Source organism: Haematobia irritans, chromosome 1, assembly GCF_050003625.1.
Source record: "Haematobia irritans isolate KBUSLIRL chromosome 1, ASM5000362v1, whole genome shotgun sequence".
Classification (NCBI taxonomy): Eukaryota; Metazoa; Arthropoda; class Insecta; order Diptera; family Muscidae; genus Haematobia; species Haematobia irritans.
The window spans coordinates 258,366,777-258,386,891 of NC_134397.1; the positions used below are offsets into that span (position 1 = coordinate 258,366,777).

A 20,115-nucleotide genomic window follows, 5' to 3' on the forward strand; every position below is an offset into this window, starting at 1 on the left:
CACTTATTACCCAATTTAAAGGCAAGAAATATTTTATTAAAGAGCTATGACAAATTTGATATAAATCGGTTCATGTTTTGATATAGCCCCCAAATAGACCACTCTCCTGATTTGAAATCTTGAGGCCTTGGTGCCCGCAATTGTCATCCGATGTTCTTTAAATTTAAGTTATTGAAATATTTTAGATCCAAATGGAGCTATGCCCAATATAGTAGATTTACGTAATATATTCTTTTGAAGTGAGTGGCTCTCTCACTCCAAAAGAAAACCAGAATTTTCTCATCACAATACAATAACAGGTTGGCTGATAAGTCCCCGGTCTAACAAAGAAAAACACATTTTTTGTCAAAATTCGTTTTTATTATTCAATATAGTTCCCTTCAAGAGCGATACAACGATTATAACGACCTTCCAATTTTTTGATACCATTTTGGTAGTACTCCTTCGGTTTTGCCTCAAAATAGGCCTCAGTTTCGGCGATCACCTCTTCATTGCAGCCAAATTTTTCCCTGCGAGCATCCTTTTGAGGTCTGATAACAAGAAAAAGTCGCTGGGGGCCAGATCTGGAGAATACGGTGGGTGGGCAAGCAATTCGAAGCCCAATTCATGAATTTTTGCCATCGTTCTCAATGACTTGTGGAACAGTGCGTTGTCGTGGTAGAACAACACTTTTTTCTTCTTCATATGGGGCCGTTTTGCCGCGATTTCGACCTTCAAACGCTCCAATAACGCCATATAATAGTCACTGTTGTTGGTTTTCCCCTTCTCAAGATAATCGATAAAAATTATTCCATGCGCATCCCAAAAAACAGAGGCCATTACTTTGCCAGCGGACTTTTGAGTCTTTCCACGCTTCGGAGACGGTTCACCGGTCGCTGTTCACTCAGCCAACTGTCGATTGGACTCAGGAGTGTAGTGATGGAGCCATGTTTCATCCATATCGACGACGGAAAACTCGGGTGTATTACGAGTTAACAGCTGCAAACACCGCTCAGAATCATCAACACGTTGTTGTTTTTGGTCAAATGTGAGCTCGCGCGTCACCCATTTTGCACAGAGCTTCCGCATATCCAAATATTGATGAATGATATGACCAACACGTTCCTTTGATATCTTTAAGGCCTCTGCCATCTCGATCAACTTCATTTTACGATCATTCAAAATCATTTTGTGGATTTTTTTATGTTTTCGTCGGTAACCACCTCTTTCGGGCGTCCACTGCGTTCACCTTTCACCTGCGTTCACAAAAGTTGCTTCAAAAAAGACGCTCTATGTCACAAACTTATTGACTTACAGACGACAAATTTTGACACGAATCATTTGAAGGTTGGTACTATATAAAAATAATATGCATTTAATACTAGCGATGCCATCTATGTGTCAGACCGGTCATATATGTGTCAGATCAGCCAACCTGTTAATACACTAAGAAATGTCACCATTATTACTGAGAGGGGTTAAACAACTGCTTCACCAATGTGGTATCACAATGGACTGAATAGTCTAAGAGAGCCTGAAATATCGGGCTGCCACCTAACCTAACCTAACCTAAACAACCGCTAAAAATGTTTTTGGTGTTCGATCGATAATCAGATTGAACCCACGACCCTTTGTATACAAGGCGGGCATGCTAACTCCGTGTACAATGGTGGCTCTCTGTAGGGTATGCAAACCAATTCTTTGGATTTTGTTATAAAGTGATTGTTATGTTAATTTGTAATTATTTTCAGCGTTCACTGGCTCTCCCTCTCTCTCTCTCTCAAGTTCAATCACAGCAGTTGGCGAATAAAACTGCCTATATTTAAAATTACGATGTGTTCTCTGTTGAAGAAAAGAAATAATTTAAATACTTAGCACAACACATGCATTGCTATGGCTGTGATTTTTATTATTCCAATTGATATTTGGAACAGTCTACGTACACTGGAAAAAATATTAAACTAATATAAAAGATTATGAAAGCTAAATTTTAGCACACTCAATATTAAGAAAAAATTTCTTTCAAATGAAGAATACATTGAGGGAAGGTTAAAATCTTCGGATCCAAATAAACTTTTTTTTTTTTTGAGTGTGAAGGAGCTTTTCGTCTTACACTCTGTCGCCTGTTTTTCCCTTTTTTGTATCAAATTTTAATATTTATGTTTCTTAATTACAAGTTGAATTGTATGCGTATGCAAACATACTTTCAATTTGATTTTTATAACCTCCATCAAGAGATTTTAGCCCGCCAACCAGCCAGCCAATAACCTTCGCGTTTTTTACCATCACCATGAAATGTTCACATATCTACGTAGCAATGTGGTATGCGTTAATTAATCAAATTAAATTTTACAACTGGCACTTGAATATTGCAGAAATTTTTATTTCAAATGCCTTTGCTTTTCAGCGTATGTGAGTGGGTGTGTTTTCCAGACATATGCATGTGTTGGTGGTAATAATTTTTATGATTTTATAATTTGACTTTTGTATATGTTTGGAATGTATAATAATCTAATATTTCTCTATATATTTCTATGAATTGCTGAATTAAAAATATTCCAAAATTGCAGTGCATTAAAATTGTTCATATAGTAACACAGTAAAGGAGAATTTGTAAATCCGAAATCAGTTGTGTCAATGGTGGCGTGTTCATTACTATGCACAGTGCTTCGAAAGCGACAGAAAAAATATGTGTTGCGTTTTTATTCAAATTTTTGTTTTTAATAGTATATCAAGCTTCGAACATAACAATAAAATTTTACTAAAATTGACTAGAACTATTTTTAAAAAAATATTTGAATTTTAAACTTTTTTGGTTGAAAATGGGGCTAAATTGCGTAGGTGGTGTAAAAAAACAAATGGTCTGATTTTAGTCAAGTTAAATATTTTGTGTAGGTATTGTTGCTGGTTTTTGAAAAAATAACTTTGAGCAAATTAAAAAATAAAGTTTTGAAATTTTTTTAAGTTTTGGGATTTTTCTACCCAAAAAGGAAATTTTACAAGGGAAGCAAAACAAAAAATATATTGTTCTCACAATATTTTTTTTTTGTTTTGATTATCGAGTATTTTATTGAATAAAAAAAATAAAATTCTGCTACTTTTCTTTAGAAATATTTTTAACATATTTTTGCTTTTGAAGTATATTTTTGGTAAATATATAATTTGGATGAACCAGTTTTTCTATTTTCCATTTATGTTAATTTTATGAGATTTGAGTTTTCACTTTTAGTTTAGTTTGTTGTAAACTATCATCCACAAATATAAAATTCTGTAATCGATGGAAATTAATGGTATTTGTTGAATTTGTTTTTTTTTTTTTTATTTTACTACAACTGCCTTTTTGGCCATCTTAGTGGCACTTTGAGGACTTTTATTAAAAAAATTTATATCTCTGAATTTCATTATTTTTTTGGAATTTGTTGGTTAGGTTTCCATTCAAATAATAAAATGTCGCTAATTTTGAAAAAGTAACGTTATTTTCTCAAACGTTTGTAAAACATGTGAAAATTTAAAATTTTCCCTTTTTGGTCATCTCGGTGGTAATTTGGGGACTTGTATATCTTAGAATTTAATTTCTCTTCTTCATTTTAATTTGTTGCAAGTTTCCAATACAAAAAATAAAAGTTAGTTAATTTTGAAAAAGTAACGTTATTTTGTAAAACAGATGAAAATTTTAAAAATTTCCCTTTTTGGCCATCTTTGTGGTACTTTGAGGACTTGTAACAAAAAATTATATCTCTGAATTTCATTTAGTTTTATACCATTCACCACTACTGTGGTACAGGGTATAACAAGTTTGTGCATTTGTACACTGAAACAAATATTGTCGTGAGGTCAAAGATTTCATGTCTTTAAAATACGAATGCAAAATTTGCTTAGCTTAGAAGACGCATTTCTGTAATATTTTTTTCCTTGTCCAAAAGCGAAAAATAAAATTTGCTTCCTAGAAGCAAGTACGCAAAACCCAAATTTAAAAGAGAATTGTTTCTTAAAAGTATCCTTACTTGTATTCTCCGCTTCTTTGGCTCGGTATAAATACCTAAATTTTTAAAGTAAAGACAAAATCTTTGGAACCTGGCATGCTTTTTTTCAGTGTATGTAACACCGAGAAGGGGCAGTCTCAGACCCATCGTTTAGTATACCGATCGTCTTGGACTCAAATTCTGATTTAAATTTTAAGTCTATACACGGATGAAAAAGACTGTTTTTCATATGTTTGGCTATAAACATTATATGTTTGGAACACAAATTTTTAAACACAATATTTTTGAGTGCAAGCATATAATGTTCATAAACTAGCATAACATGTTTGGGACATATATGTTAATATATTAGAACATATTATGTTTGGGACATAAAATGTTTGTAAATATAATATGCTTGTATGCAAACATATATTAATTTAGAAATAGCCTATAAACATATATGTGTTTAGAAGCTTGGAGCGCTATTTAACAGTGAGCGATATTGAATTAAGTTGGTGGTTGTTGCTTGTTATTACAAAATTAACATTTTATTTTTCCTTGGGCAATTGATCAGCTACTTCTTTGATCCTTACAAACTGTGTGGTCCGCTGTTCGAATCCCCGTCCGGGAAAAGGTAAAATTAAAATAAAAAAAAATTATAAAATTGAATACTTTCTTCTACAATGTTTGTATTACAGAAAAAGGTGCTAAGAACTAAAAAATCTCGTGGAAGTGAGAAAGATGTCGGGGAATATACAATTGGGCAGAAACAAAATTTTGAGCATTCAGGTCGAAAACCTATGTTGTTAGCACCTATATTACCTGTTTATTTTCGTAATTCATTATGATTGTAAATATATAAATAAATAAATAAAATTTTTAGCACAATATTGTTTGGGAGAATTTTTTTTAAGCATATAATATTTTTGGGTGCAAAATGCTTCCAAACATATTATATGTTCACATAATAACATATTGTTTTTTGGAAGACAACATTATTGAATTTGGATGCAAAAATACAAAATGTTTGGAACTTATATTGTTTAGACCAATATGCTTTCAAACATATTATATATTGGAAGAGATCAAACATATAAATGTTTGGGCAATACCCAAAAATATATATGCTTGAAGCAAAATATGTTTGGGAGTATATGTTACAGAAGCGATTTTTTGTGAGCGTGTAGATAACAAGTTATGTCCCGATCCGACCCAAAAACAAGTATATATCTATACATATCTGGCTTTAAATCTGGGATCAATAAAATTAAAATTAGGGTACAGATCTCATTTGTCGATTTTTCATTCTTGTTTTCCGGTATATTAAGAAAGCTATTCGCGTACAAACAAATACCTATTAAAAAATTCAAAATTATAACGGATACTTCAAAGTAAAAAAGATTTTCTTAATCCCAAAAAAAGTTTAAACCAAAGATGCAAAATTCTCAAAATTAAGTCTTGGCCTATATTTGAAGCCTTGTTATTTTAAATCTATAGATTCAATATTTCGGTTAATTTAAGGACGATTTCTTTAAATAAAAATGTGTTTCTTTACTTTATGGGAAATTTGCCTTAGTTCAAAGATATACTACTTTAACGGAGGGACGCAAATTTTCAAAATGTATGTCCTAAATTTAATATATTTTCTATACCCTAAACCACATAGTGGTCAGGGTATAATAAGTTTGATCTGCCAAAAAATGTGCCTACCAGAAATATTGATTTTAGACCCCATAAAATATATACCGATCGACTCCGAATCACCTCCTGAGTCGATCTAGCGCTTGGTGTCCGTCCGTCCGTCTGCCCATGTATTTGTTGTTCACAGGATTCCGGTCGCAATTATCAACCCATTTTGATGAAATTTGGTACAGGGAGTTTTTTGGGCACAAGGACGAACGCTATTGAATTTGGAAGAAATCGGATCAAATTTAGATATAGATATAGAGAGAAGTTCACCACTGTGTTATCACAATGGACTGAATAGTCTAAGTGTGCCTGATACATCGGGCTGCCACATAACCTAACCTAACCTAACCTAGATATAGCTTCCATATATATGTATCGCCCGATTTTGACAAATGGGGTTACGTTGCGCTTTTTTACGAAAGAGTCGTCACCAAGTTTGGCAAAAAATAATCATTTTCATCGCCCTTCAAGCCAGCAAAATTTCATCCAAATCGGTTCAAATTTAGCTATAGCTTCCATATATATGTACCGCCCGATTTTTCTAAATTTTGCCATAAAACCTTTATTTATCAACCGATCTTACTCAAAGTTGGCTAAATGTAATCTTCTATAGCACTAACTATATGTGCAAAAAATCATGGAAATCGGTTCAGATTTAGCTATAGCTCCCATATATATGTACCGCCCGATTTTTCTAAATTTGGCTATAAAACCTTTATTTATCAACCGATCTTACTCAAAGTTGGCTAAATGTAATCTTCTATAGCACTAACTATATGTGCAAAAAATCATGGAAATCGGTTCAGATTTAGCTATAGCTCCCATATATATGTACCGCCCGAATTTTCTAAATTTGACTATAAAACCCTTGTTTATCAACCGATAGTACTCAACGTTGGCCAAATGTAAGCTTCTATAGCACTAACTGTATGTGCAAAAAATCATGGAAATCGGCTCAGATTTACCTATAGCTCCCGTATATATGTAGAGCCCGATTTTCACAAATTTGGCCATAGAACCCTTATTTATTAACCAATCATACTCAAAGTTGGCCAGATCCAGTCCTCCATAGTACTAATTTTATTTCTATAAAATTTATTATCAACATTTTATTTCTATAGAAAAATTTCTCAAAAAAATTTGTTTATAGCAACTTTTTTCAAAATTTTATTTCTATAGAGATTCAACAATTTGAGCTAAAGTCAGATTGAGACAAAGCACCCATGCGGTTTATCTCCCAGACCTATATCAATGTTACCCCACAAATGCTTATAACTACTAATTCAGTAAGGGTGGTTTACGGTATGATATAGTCTGCCCCACCCGACTTTCCACTTTACTTACTTGTTTTAACAATGATTATAATCTTTCTGTAAATAAAAATTTCATTATTTTAAAGAACGTTGTCCTTAATATCATGTAAATATTTTTTTCGGTGTACAAAACGATGAAGCGCCGTCTTAAGATGATCAACACTTTTGTTATTTTTATTGCCAACCTTACTATCGAAAATTCCCCTAGTGCAAAAGTCCAAAGGTTTGAGATCCGGAGAATTTTAGAAATGAAGCGAGGAACTCCTTTTCTTGGTTGACCCGTGCTGAGAGCTATAATACTGAGTTCTGTTGGAATGTACATGATCTGCGGCCAAAATGTTTTCACTCCAGGTCTTCAATACTGTGATTAGGAAATTTTCCCGATAACATAGGGCATTTTCTTAAACCCCATATGAATATGAACGGGGAGCAACCATAGGCGGCACTTGAGTTCTGGTGGCCAATCGTAGGTGTACATTGTTAGCCAACCTCTTTCACAAGTAAAGCCGATTATTTTGTTTGTTCACAAACTGCTCAATTTCAAATAGCTTCTCGTTGAAGAACCCCAACTCCTTGCATCTTTCCAGTAAAACTTTTTTTCTGCGCATCGGTGAACCGTTGCACTGTTTGGAACTTCAGTGGCTTTAGTGGTCCGTCATGGTGCAATGAGTGGTATGCCCGCCTTGCATAAAAAGAATCATGGGTTCAATCCCAGTTTCGACCAAACACAAAAAAGTTTTCAGCGGTGGATTATTCCCTCTCAGTAATTCTGGTGCGATTTCTGAATATTTCAATACTTCTCTAAGTGGTTTCACCGAAATGTGGAACACCCAGAAAAAAGTGCCTTCGATACTAAAGGAAAAATTTTTCATCAATATAGTTTATCAATTTTATTTCCATTAAGGTAAAATTTTGTGAGAAATAATAAAATTTACTGGTTTCAGTAAAAAAATCCTAAACTGTAAGCAGTTAGGAATAGTTCATTAACTAGAATAAGGCATGGAATTTTACTCATACTATTTTCTTCGCTGGGTATAAGAATTTACTACTGAACAAGAAAATTTTATTCACCGATAACAAAGCATTCGTAAAAATAAACAAAACCCGAACTAAAGCCAAGTTTCCTCAAAATTAGTAAAATTTCTTATAAAATGATAATTGCGACTTCCTTTATAATAGAAAGTTTTTCATTCATACGAACAACACTTGGCATAGAAAAATATTTTAGTTCATTCGTACTAAGAAGTATGCAATCCTTTCAAAACTTAAGCAAACACACTTGTTAGAATATAGGAAATTTTCCTATATTTCTATTGTCTACCTGTAATCGATACCTGTCATCGTAATCGATGTGTTTGCACGTGGGTGTAATCGATATGTTTGCGCGTGGGTTGTTTTTTTAGTTGGAATCGCGTTGTTGTGGTATACGGAGAGATTGTTAAAAAATAATATAATAAATAACAAATAAAATATATAAAATATTTGTTATTTTAAATTAGTGAGGAAAATTTTCGTTTATTGAAAATAAATCTATCAATGTTCGTGATGGTGTATAAAGAAAGAAAACACCAGCAGAATAACAACCCTTTCATTTGTCTTCATTTTGGAATCTTCAATTATTTGGAATAATTTGGAATTCAATTATCAGGTAATATTTAGTGACGCTAACCTTTTGTAACAAAAATGGTTTATGATTTTTTATATTTGTAGATATTGAAATTGTAAAAGGAGGACAAAATCGTTAGGCAGCAACTTATTAAAAGTGAAAAGTACAAGAAGAAGAAAAAGTGCGTTTTACAGTTGATAATATCACATGGTTGATTCTTAATAAATATATTCAATATATTAATAAAACATGTCTTTTATTGAAGATAAAATTGCTTATATAAATAAATAAAATTGTATTTAAAAACGAAGGAAAGCAGTTCTAATTATGAAGTAAAAGTTTTACCACAAATGTGTAAGATTTGTCCAAATGAATGAAATATTTCAATAAAATCATTCCATATATGAATTCAAATCAGTTAAATTTTTTCATTCTGTAGTATAGTGGTACATAAATATAGGAAAATGTTAACTAATATATGGAATGCATCATACCTAATTTCTACGAAAATCACATCGTTCAAACAAATAAAAATGTCTTTGGCGCTATACGAAGTTCAACTTTCTTCACAATGAGTACATTTTAACTTAAAGAAGGGGTCACTTTTTTCTGGGTGAAAGCCTTGTTGTTAAAAAGGTATCTATGGCTTCTCTCTTTTCACGATTCATTCCAAATTCCTCCTCAGCACAGCAGATATGCCTTCCAAATCGTCGCCCCATTGCTCTTCACTGGAGCATCCCAATCGAAGTTCAAAATTCGTTCAATATCATTGTTTGTCAATCCTTTTTATATAAATCTCAAGTCTAAAAATATGTACCATAAATTTACTACCAAAATTGCCCAAAGGCATGCCCGCCTTGCATACAAAGAATCATGGGTTCAATTTTACAACTTTAAAAATGACTCACTTGTTCTTGTATGTATAGCCCGCCTCTAGAACGGATTGTTTTCACTTTTAGATTTCAATTGATTAGTGTTGGTGAAGTGTTATACTAGATTCGACTCTGCCGGATTTTACCCCATCCACACTTGTATTCAACTGATAAGCAACTACAAAAGCAAACCTTATCTTATTAAAATATTCAAAATACACTTCAATTGATAACACTTTAAATAGTTGGTTGGCGTTATTTTGAAACATGAAATTGAGATGAAGCTCTCTGGCATTCAATTCACATCAATTTTTGTTTTACTCTTAAGTTTTTCTAGTGCTCAAGAATTTTCCGGATATTTTACAGATCCAGGCAAGATTCACACATCTAATATAATACCATCTTATTAATAACTAACTTTTAGCTTATCCGGGAAAATGTTTTTTCGGTGGTGTTGCTGTTTCACCGGGAAACGAAATTCAGTTAAGTGGAAAATGTAAACTTTTCATTTGCACTACTAAAGATGGTTTGGGAAAGGTTCGAAGGTAAAATTAAATTTGTGAGTTTTTTTTTCAATTTTTCTGTTAATGTTCTATTTCTATTTTTTGTAGTTGTGGACCACAAAAAGTTGACTCACCTTGTAAATTAGGAGATTTTCTGAATGCAAATGCTTCTTTTCCTAGTTGCTGTAGGCGAGAAATTATTTGTCCATAATGCGACCACCTTTAATGACAGCTTATATCTCGTATATATCGTTTGGTATTTGGTCTAAATATAAATGGAAATCGTTGGAAATATATATTTTATTGAGATCCACAACGGCGTTGTGAAATAACAATAGATTTAAAAATTCAGAGAAATCACGTAGAATATGTGCATTCTAGATGATCATGGAATAAAATAGAGGAATTGCAAAATACTATTCGATATAAGCATTATAACCATTGATTTAAAACCTACACATGAGACCACTGGAGCAAAACGAGTGCTATAATATGACGAATTATTGGGTCGCTTTGACACTCAATAGACGGTGAAGAAAAATGTTTTCTTTGACACCACAATACCTTGTTACTGTGAAATTGTGCGACTTTGAAAATATTGATCTAATATGAAAAATCACGCAACCTATAGTTTAGGACACACATATATTTGACCCAAGGACAAATATCTTTAAAGAACAGAAAAACATTTTTGATTTAAAGAAATCGTATTTAAATGTATATTGAACCTTTAGATTTATGATAAAAAAAACAAGTATATACGGCCGTAAGTTCGGCCAGGCCGAATCTTATGTACCCTCCACCATGGATTGCGTAGAAACTTCTACGAAAGACTGTCATCCACAATCGAATTACTTGGGTTGTGGTATATTAAAACTTCGTAACATCGTTTTCTAAATTGTGAGTTAGTCCATACGTGGTATATATTAGACAAAAAAGTTATGTATAGTTAAATAATTACGAATCGATATGGACTTTTGTTAACGACCATATACTAGCAGAATGTACCAAATTTGAACTCACTCGCATGAAATTATCTCCTCCAAGAAGATCCAAAACCAAATCTCGGGATCGGTTTATATGGGGCTATATATGATTATCGACTGATATGGACCACTTTTGGCATGGTTGTTAAATATCATATACGATCACCACGTACCAAATTTCAAGCAGATCGGATGAATTTTGCTTCTCCAAAAGGCACCGGAGGTCAAATCTGTGGATCGGTCTATATGGGAGCTATATATAGTTATGGGCTGATAGGAACCAATTCCTGCATGGTTGTTGGATACCACATACTAACATCACGTACCAAATTTCAACCGAATGGGAAGAATTTTGCTCTTCCAAGGGGCTCTGGAGGTCAAATCTGGGGATCGGTTTATATGGGGCCTATATATAATTATGGACCGATACCGACCAATTTTGCATGGGAGTTTGAGGCCATATATTAACACCACGTACCAAATTTCAACTGTATCAGATGAATTTTGGTCTTCCAAGAGGCTCCGGAGGTCAAATCTGGTGATCGGTTTATATTGGGGCTATATATATATGGACCGATAAGGACCAATTTTTGCATGGTTGTTAGAGACCATATACTAACACCATGTACCAAATTTCAGCCGAATCGGATGGAATTTGCTTCTCTTAGAGGCTTCGCAAGCCAAATCGGGGGATCGGTTTATATGGGGGCTATATATAATTATGGACCGATGTGGACCAATTTTTGCATGGTTGTTAGAGACCATATACTAACACCATGTACCGAATTTCAGCCGGATCGGATGAAATTTGCTTCTCTTAGAGGTCTCGCAAGCCAAATTTGGGGGTCCGTTTATATGGGGGCTATACGTAAAAGTGGACCGATATGGCCCATTTGCAATACCATCCGACCTACATCAATAACAACTACTTCTGCCAAGTTTCAAGTCCATAGCTTGTTTCGTTCGGAAGTTAGCGTGATTTCAACAGACGGACGGACGGACGGACATGCTCAGATCGACTCAGAATTTCACCACGACCCAGAATATATATACTTTATGGGGTCTTAGATCAATATTTCGATGTGTTACAAACGGAATGACAAAGTTAATATACCCCCCAACCTATGGTGGAGGGTATAAAAACATATGTATTCCTGGTCATGGTGAAATTCTGAATCGATCTAGTGATCTACATTCGTCCGTTTGTTGCAATTCCGCTAACATCAGAACCAAAGAAGCTATCGGTTTGAAACTAGGTACACTGAAAAAAATATTGTCGTGAGGTCAAAGATTTCATGTCTTTAAAATACGAATGCAAATTTTGCTTAGCACGGAAGACGAAATTCTCTACCACAAAGTTTTTTTCCTTGTCCAAAAGTCAATAAACTTTTCAATGAAGTCGTATTATCCTTATAATTAAGTGATTTCACTTAAAAATGGGTATCATACCATAAAAGAAAAAATGTTTGGGCTAAGGTCAACTTTACTTTAATAATTCAGAAAAAATCTTTAAATTTGTTGCCTTTTTGCATCTTCACTACAAAGCAAAAAATCGTTCAAATATAGGACATATTTTTCAACACTTCATTTTAAAGACGTTTACTACTTGAAACATGTCATAATTTCTACTGGAAGTCAAGTCTTAATTTTGAAAAAAAAAGTTGTCGTTAACTCGTTTTTAAAGGACTTTGAAAGCATATGAAGAAAAAAAGCTGAAAAAGCGAAAAATTAAAATTTGCTTCCTAGAAGCAAGTACATAAAACCCAAATTTAAAAGAGAATTGTGTCTTAAAAGTATCCTTACTTGTATTCTCCTCTTCTTTGGCTCGGAACCAATACCAAATTTTTTAAAGTAAAGACAAAATCTTTGTAACCGGGCATGCTTTTTTTTCAGTGTACAATCACTCGCAACCATACAAAAATTGATTCCTTTCGGTCCATAATTATACATAGACTCCATATAAAACGATACCCAAAATTGATCTCTTTAGCCTCATGGGGGAGAAAATTGCATCGGATCCGTTTGAAATTTGATGTGTGTTGTTAGTTATGTCCTCTAACTACCATGCAAAAATCGGTCCATAATTGCATATAAAGGGTGATACGGTCAAAATTTGGTCAATATAAACTTGACGTATTTCTTTCAATTTTGCATTTAAAAACAAGTAAGGAAAGTCTAAAGTCGGGCGGAGCCGACTATATTATACCCTGCACCACTTTGTAGATCTAAATTTTCGATACCATATCACATCCGTCAAATGTGTTGGGGGGCTATATATAAAGGTATGTCCCAAATACATACATTTAAATACCACTCGATCTGGAAGAATTTGATAAACTTCTACAAAATCTATAGACTGAAAATTTAAGTCGGCTAATGCACTAGGGTGGAACACAATGTTAGTAAAAAAATATGGGAAACGTTTAAATCTGAAGCAATTTTAAGAAAACTTCGAAAAAGTTTATTTATGATTTATCGCTCGATATATATGTATTAGAAGTTTAGGAAAATTAGAGTAAATTTTACAACTTTTCGACTAAGCAGCGGCGATTTTACAAGGAAACTGTTGGTATTTTGACCTTTTTTGTCGAAATTAAAAAAACATATATATGGGAGCTATATCTAAATCTGAACCGATTTCAACCAAATTTGTCACGCATAGCAAAAATGCTAATTCTACTCCCTGTGCAAAATTTCAACTAAATCGGAGTTAAAAATTGGCCTCTGTGGTCATATGAGTGTAAATCGGGCGAAAGCTATATATGGGAGATATATCTAAATCTGAACCGATTTCAACCAAATTTGGTACCCATAGCTACAATGCTAATTCTACTCCCTGTGCAAAATTTCAACTAAATCGGAGCAAAAAATTGGCCTCTGTGGTCATATGAGTGTAAATCGGCCGAAAGCTATATATGGGAGCTATATCCAAATCTGAACCGATTTCAACCAAATTGGGCACGCATAGCTACAATGCTAATTCTACTCCCTGTGAAAAATTTCAACCAAATTGGGGTAAAACTCTGGCTTCTGGGACCGTATTAGTCCATATCGGGCGAAAGATATATATGGGAGCTATATCTAAATCTGAACCGATTTCGACAAAATTTGGCACACTTGACTATAGTACTAATTGTTCTTCTTGTACAAAATTTTAAGCAAATTAGGGTAAAACTCTGGCTTCTGGGGCCATATAAGTCCATATCGGGCGAAATATATATATGGGAGCTATATCTAAATCTGAACCGATTTCTTCTAAAATCAATAGGGATCTATTCTGAGCCAAAACACATACTTGTGCCAAATTTGAAGTCGATTGGACTAAAACTGCGACCTAGACTTTGATTACAAAAATGTGTTCACGGACAGACGGACAAACGGACATCGCTATATCGACTCAGGAGCCCACCCTGAGCATTTTTGCCAAAGACACCATGTGTCTATCTCGTCTCCTTCTGGGTGTTGCAAACATATGCACTAACTTATAATACCCTGTTCCACAGTGTGGAGCAGGGTATAAAAACCTGAACACTCCTCATTTTGAAGGTGTGTGTGTGTAGAATGTTGCTCCTATTTTGATTTTGGAATTCACTCTTCAGTTGTCAAAATGCCGTCCAAGCAAGAAGAGCAGCGTATCAAAATTTTGCTCGCGCATCGCGAAAATCCGAGCTACTCGCACGCAAAGCTGGCAAAATCGCTAAACGTTGCCAAATCAACCGTTACAAATGTAATTAAAGTGTTTGGGGAACGTTTGTCGACAGCCAGGAAGTCTGGATCGGGGGGAAATCGAAAACCGGAAGCCGCTGAGACGACAAAGAGAGTTGCCGGTAGTTTCAAGCGAAACCCTAACCTCTCTCTCCGAGATGCCGCAAATAAGCTGGATGTATCGTCTACAACCGTGCATCGAGCCAAAAAACGAGCCGGACTATCGACTTACAAGATGGTAGTGACTCCAAATCACGATGATAAACAAAATACGACGGCCAAAGCGCGATCCCGGAGGCTGTACACGACGATGCTGACGAAAGCCGACTACAAGCAGCTTCCGGGACAGGAGTTTTATAATGCAAAAGGAAGGGGAAAGGTAGCAGATATTTTCAAGCACATAAAACTGTCAAAGTTCGCAAAGAAATATCTGGTTTGGCAAGCCATCTGTACCTATGGCTTGAAAAGAAGCATTTGCATAGCTTCCGGGACTGTCAACCAAGAAATTTACGTGGAAGAGTGTTTGAATAAACGTCTGCTGCCTTTCCTGAAGAAACACGGTTGATCCGTATTGTTTTGGCCGGATTTGGCATCTTGCCATTACGGTAAAAAGGCCATGGCCGCCAACAACGTGCAGGTGGTTCCCAAGGACAAGAACCCTCCCAACACGCCAGAGCTCCGCCCAATTGAGAAATACTGGGCTATTGTCAAGCGGAACCTAAAGAAGACCAAAAAAACTGCTAAGGACGAGCAGCAGTTCAAGGCAAACTGGCTTTCTGCGGCGAAGAAGGTGGACAAGGTGGCTGTACAAAATCTGATGGCAGGTGTCAAGCGTGAGGCCCGGCAATTCGGATTTGGAAAAGCGAAAGCCTAACTGAATATTTTTCCTGAATTTTATACTAATTGAACTTGAAAATGAAATTTAATTTGATTTTTTAAATAAACGATTTCACCGATTTACACACGTTTTCCCTTGACCAAATTTTGACCGTATCACGTTTTAGAGACTTCTTATAAACCAATCCTAGATTTGATTTCGTGAAGCTGATTTTAACCCGATGCTCCCGGTACGTGACGTTTGTATTAATTTTCGTACTACAAGGCAAAAAATAATTAAATCTAGGCACATAATTAAATATTACCTGCACTTAAAAAAATATCGTTGTAAACACAAAGATTTTATGTCCTAAAAATTCAAATGATATTTATGCGCACTCAAAAAATAGTTTACTTGGATTAAAAAGACTATTACCTTCCCTTAAGGATTTTGGTATTCATTCTGAGCCATATACGCGGCTTCTACAAAATAAAGACATTTTGTAGCGACCTATCTGGCTTTAAAACTAGGATCAATAAAATTAAAATTAGGATACAAATCTCATCGAATTTTCATTCTCTTTTTGCTAACAGGTTGGCTGATAAGTCCTAGGTCTAACAAAGAAAAACACATTTTTTTTTGTCAAAATTCGTTTTTATTATTCAACATAGTTCCCTTCAAGAGCGATACAACGTTTATAACGTTGATACCATTTTGGTAGTACTCCTTCGGTTTTGCCACAAAATAGGCCTCAGTTTCGGCGAAAACCTTCTCATTGCAGCCAAATTTGTTCCCTGCGAGCATCCTTTTGAGGTCTGAGAACAAGAAAAAGTCGCTGGGGGCAAGATCTGGTGAATACGGTGGGTGGGGAAGCAATTCGAAGCCCAATTCATGAATTTTTTCCATCGTTCTCAATGACTTGTGGCACGGTGCGTTGTCTTGGTGGAACAACACTTTTTTCTTCTTCATATGGGGCCGTTTTGCCGCGATTTCCAATAACGCCATATAATAGTCACTGTTGATGGTTTTTCCATTCTGAAGATAATCGATAAAAATTATTCCATGCGCATCCCAAAAAATAGAGGCCATTACTTTTCCAGCGGACTTTTGAGTCTTTCGACGCTTCGGAGACGGTTCACCGGTCGCTGTCCACTCAGCCGACTGTCGATTGGACTCAGGAGTGTAGTGATGGAACCATGTTTCGTCCATTGTCACATATCGACGGAAAAACTCGTGTGTATTACGAGTTAACAGCTGCAAACACCGCTCAGAATCATCAAGACGTTGTTGTTTTTGGTCAAATGTGAGTTCGCGCGGCACCCATTTTACACAGAGCATCCGCATATCCAAATATTGATGAATGATATGACCAACACGTTCCTTTGATATCTCTAAGGCCTCTGCTATCTCGATCAACTTCATTTTACGGTCATTCAAAATCATTTTGTAGATTTTTTTGATGTTTTCGTCGGTAACCAACTCTTTCGGGCGTCCACTGCGTTCACCGTCCTCCGTGCTCATTTCACCACGCTTGAATTTTGCATACCAATCAATTATTGTTGATTTCCCCGGGGCAGAGTCCGGTAACTCATTATCAAGTCAAGTTTTTGCTTCCACCGTATTTTTTCCCTTCAGAAAACAGTTTTTTATCAAAACACGAAATTCCTTTTTTTCCATTTTTTCACAATAACAAAAGTTGCTTCACAAAAGACGCTCTATCTCACAAACTAATTGACTTACAGACGTTAAATTTTGACACGAATCATTTGAAGGTTGGTAATATATAAAAATAATATGCATTTAATACTAGCGACGCCATCTATGTGTCAGACCGGGGACTTATCAGCCAACTTGTTATGCGCACTCAAAAAATAGTTTACTTGAATTCAAAGATTATGACCTTCCCTTAAGGATTTTGGTATAGATTCTGATGTGATCATTTGCTCTGCGTATATAAAGCGGGTTCTACCACCAAATATATCTCATGGACACAATGTCATGTACATCAAAGTCATTATTATCAGAGTTTAAGCAAAAATTAAACACTAAATTTAAGGATTATGTCCTATGCAGCATACAAGTTTTTTTTTTTTTTTTTAATCGAAAATCAACAATAAAAACATTTTTATGTTAGTCACATATCTGGTGCCTTTTGCAGCATTCGGTATATGGAGCGTCAACATTGATATAATCTCCATGTTTACAATTTGGCATGGGGGCTTCAACACCACAGCTAAAATATTAAATTTGATTATTTAAAAATCGTATGGGTGGTATAAAATACTTACGTTTGTATTTCTCCAAGACCATCTGCTTGCAAACATTGGAAGTTCATGCAGTGTCCTTGAGGTTTAGCACTTTCTCCAGGCGATAAAATTAAACCCATATGGACACATTTTCCTGGATGATCTATATTAGATAAAATTTAATTTAGCGATTCTTGTCAAAATTATAATAGCATAAAAAGTTATTAGTTTCCCAGCAAAAAATGGAGCACTATTTCAGCAGGATTGTAAGGGAGAGAGGCACTACCAACTGCTTACAAAACAACCGAATCATTTCAGCAGGATTGTAAGGGAGAGAGGCACTACCAACTGCTTACAAAACAACCGAATCAGCGCTGATTTTTGTGGGCGATGTCCCGATTTAGAGCAGTTTCTACATAGCGCTGATATAATTGCCCATTTTAATAACGGGTGGTTAAATTGTAAGGGGCGATGTTGATGTGAACCACACCTAAACGCCAAGTTTTTTTTCCGAATTTTATTTAACATTTCTCTACTTCAGTCTTACTCAATTTGAACCATGGACGTTGTGAATGGGCAGAATGGTTCCAAGAAATGGCAACAGTGGATAACCAATTTTCGAAGAAAATCATCTTCAGTGATGAGGCACATTTTCACCTCAGTGGATTCGTCAATAAACAGAATTGCCGCATTTGGGCGAATGAGAATCCAAGAGTGATTGTCGAAAAACCAATGCACCCACAAAGAGTGACTATTTGCTGCGGTTTATGGGCTGGTGGCATCATCGGGTCGCATTTTTTCCAAAATGAGGCCGGTCAGGCAGTTACTGTGAATGGGGTTCGCTAACGTGAGATGATAACGAACCCGAATTGGAAGATATGGATGTGGACGATATGTGGTTTCAGCAGGACGGTGCCACTTGCCACACAACTAACGAAACAATGGCTCTTGTTCGCAACAAATTCAATGGCCGTGTTATCTCACGTAATGGCGATGTCAATTGGCCGCCAAGATCATGTGATTTGACACCGTTGGACTTTTTTCTTTGGGGTTATTTGAAAGAAAAGGTGTACATCGATAAGCCAGCAACTATTCAAGACTTAAAGGATGAGATAATTCGGCACATTAACGGCATAGAACCTCCATTATGCCTCAGCGTCATCGAAAATTTGGACCATCGGATGAAGGTGTGCCACCGAGGTCGCGGCGCCCATTTGGCAGATATTTTGTTCCATACATAATTGAGAAATACCAATATATCATAATATCAACATCGGCCCTTGAAATTTTAACCACCCTTTAGAAATATTGCTTAGAAGTGATAAAAAATCTTGAGGAAAACAGCACTACCTTTCATGCATCTATACTGCATGAATTGGTTGCAATAACGTAAACGAATGATCATAAACTAGTTTGATTACTCGTTTACGTTATTGCCACCGATTCATGCAGTGTGGACGCATTGCCTAATTTATTGTATACCAAAAAGCGCAACTAAACTCTTACTGCTGAAGTATTTTTTGCTGGGTTACTTACCTTTGTCTGTAAAAAATCCTGTCGATAATGCACCATATCCCAGATGAATGAGGGAAATTAAGAATAAAATGCAAATTACGAATCTCATGTTGAATAGTGAACAGATGAAATTAAACTAAATCTCTCCAAGCTGCTAGTCTCCATTTCAGCCAAATTACACCAATAACAAAAAAAAAAAACAAACGTAAAACAAACAATTCAATTAATTTAATTCAGTGCTTATCAATCTTTTAAAATCCATTTATATATTTCACAGTGAAAAAATACATATAGACTATAGGATGTACATATTTTTTTCTAATATTCAGCATTGATTTTATAATCAGCTTGTAGTTGTAATCTGTTCGTGGAATTTTAATTTTTTGAATTGCATATTCAAGTAACCTCAGTAGATATATCATTCGCTTTGACTTCTTAACTCATTCGTACACTCAAAAACAAAAAAAAAAAAAAAAACAAGTATATACAGCAGTAAGTTCGGCCGGGCCGAATCTTAAATACCCACCACCATGAACCAGATATTAGGTTTTCCTTTGAAATTTCAGGAGGGCTAGAGGACTTGAGGACACTTCCCGAAGATAAATTTAAAGATTTCACCTATGAGGACTATATCAGATTCTGGATTTATAAGAACCATTTTTGCTTGAGTTTTAGAGGAATCATTAACATCTCTTGTAAGTGTGCAAGAAAAATATAAAATAACGTCTTGATTTGAAATCTTAAATCTGTAGAAGTAAAATCTGGAAATTTTACATTGAGTTTCAAACAATTTTCATGATCAGTATTTACAATTTCTGGCAAATCAGATAAAAACTACGGTTTCTAGAAACCCAAGGAGTTTAATCGGGAGATCGTTCTGATGGGGGCTATACTAAAATATGGACCGATACTCACCGCT

The 20,115-nt window shown here is 35.1% G+C and overlaps 2 protein-coding genes across 2 annotated transcripts; one reads left to right on the forward strand and one right to left on the reverse strand.

Moving 5' to 3' along the window:
* Positions 1 to 9,636: 9,636 nt before the first annotated feature.
* Positions 9,637 to 10,346, forward strand: LOC142219658 (uncharacterized). Its single transcript, XM_075288541.1, has 3 exons — positions 9,637 to 9,796; positions 9,849 to 9,969; positions 10,036 to 10,346. Exons 1-3 carry the CDS (start codon positions 9,703 to 9,705, stop codon positions 10,136 to 10,138), a joined length of 318 nt encoding a protein of 105 aa, XP_075144656.1. The 5' UTR covers positions 9,637 to 9,702; the 3' UTR covers positions 10,139 to 10,346.
* Positions 10,347 to 17,485: 7,139 nt separating this feature from the next.
* On the reverse strand, positions 17,486 to 19,369 carry LOC142220846 (venom toxin OcyC11-like). Its single transcript, XM_075290227.1, has 3 exons — positions 19,218 to 19,369; positions 17,724 to 17,844; positions 17,486 to 17,668 (listed from the first exon to the last, which is right to left on the reverse strand). The coding sequence occupies exons 1-3, from the start codon at positions 19,303 to 19,305 to the stop codon at positions 17,566 to 17,568; spliced, it is 312 nt and encodes a 103-aa protein (XP_075146342.1). The 5' UTR covers positions 19,306 to 19,369; the 3' UTR covers positions 17,486 to 17,565.
* Positions 19,370 to 20,115: the final 746 nt, after the last annotated feature.

Excerpts from the sequence above, each read along its gene's own strand:
- LOC142219658 (XM_075288541.1), top strand. The coding sequence starts at position 9,703 with ATGAAGCTCTCTGGCATTCAATTCACATCAATTTTTGTTTTACTCTTA. Across the intron at positions 9,797-9,848 it reads CGGATATTTTACAGATCCAG|CTTATCCGGGAAAATGTTTT; the intron begins GCAAGATTCACA and ends ACTAACTTTTAG. Across the intron at positions 9,970-10,035 it reads GGTTTGGGAAAGGTTCGAAG|TTGTGGACCACAAAAAGTTG; the intron begins GTAAAATTAAAT and ends TATTTTTTGTAG.
- LOC142220846 (XM_075290227.1), bottom strand. The coding sequence starts at position 19,305 with ATGAGATTCGTAATTTGCATTTTATTCTTAATTTCCCTCATTCATCTG. Across the intron at positions 17,845-19,217 it reads AGGATTTTTTACAGACAAAG|ATCATCCAGGAAAATGTGTC; the intron begins GTAAGTAACCCA and ends TATCTAATATAG. Across the intron at positions 17,669-17,723 it reads GGTCTTGGAGAAATACAAAC|CTGTGGTGTTGAAGCCCCCA; the intron begins GTAAGTATTTTA and ends TTAATATTTTAG.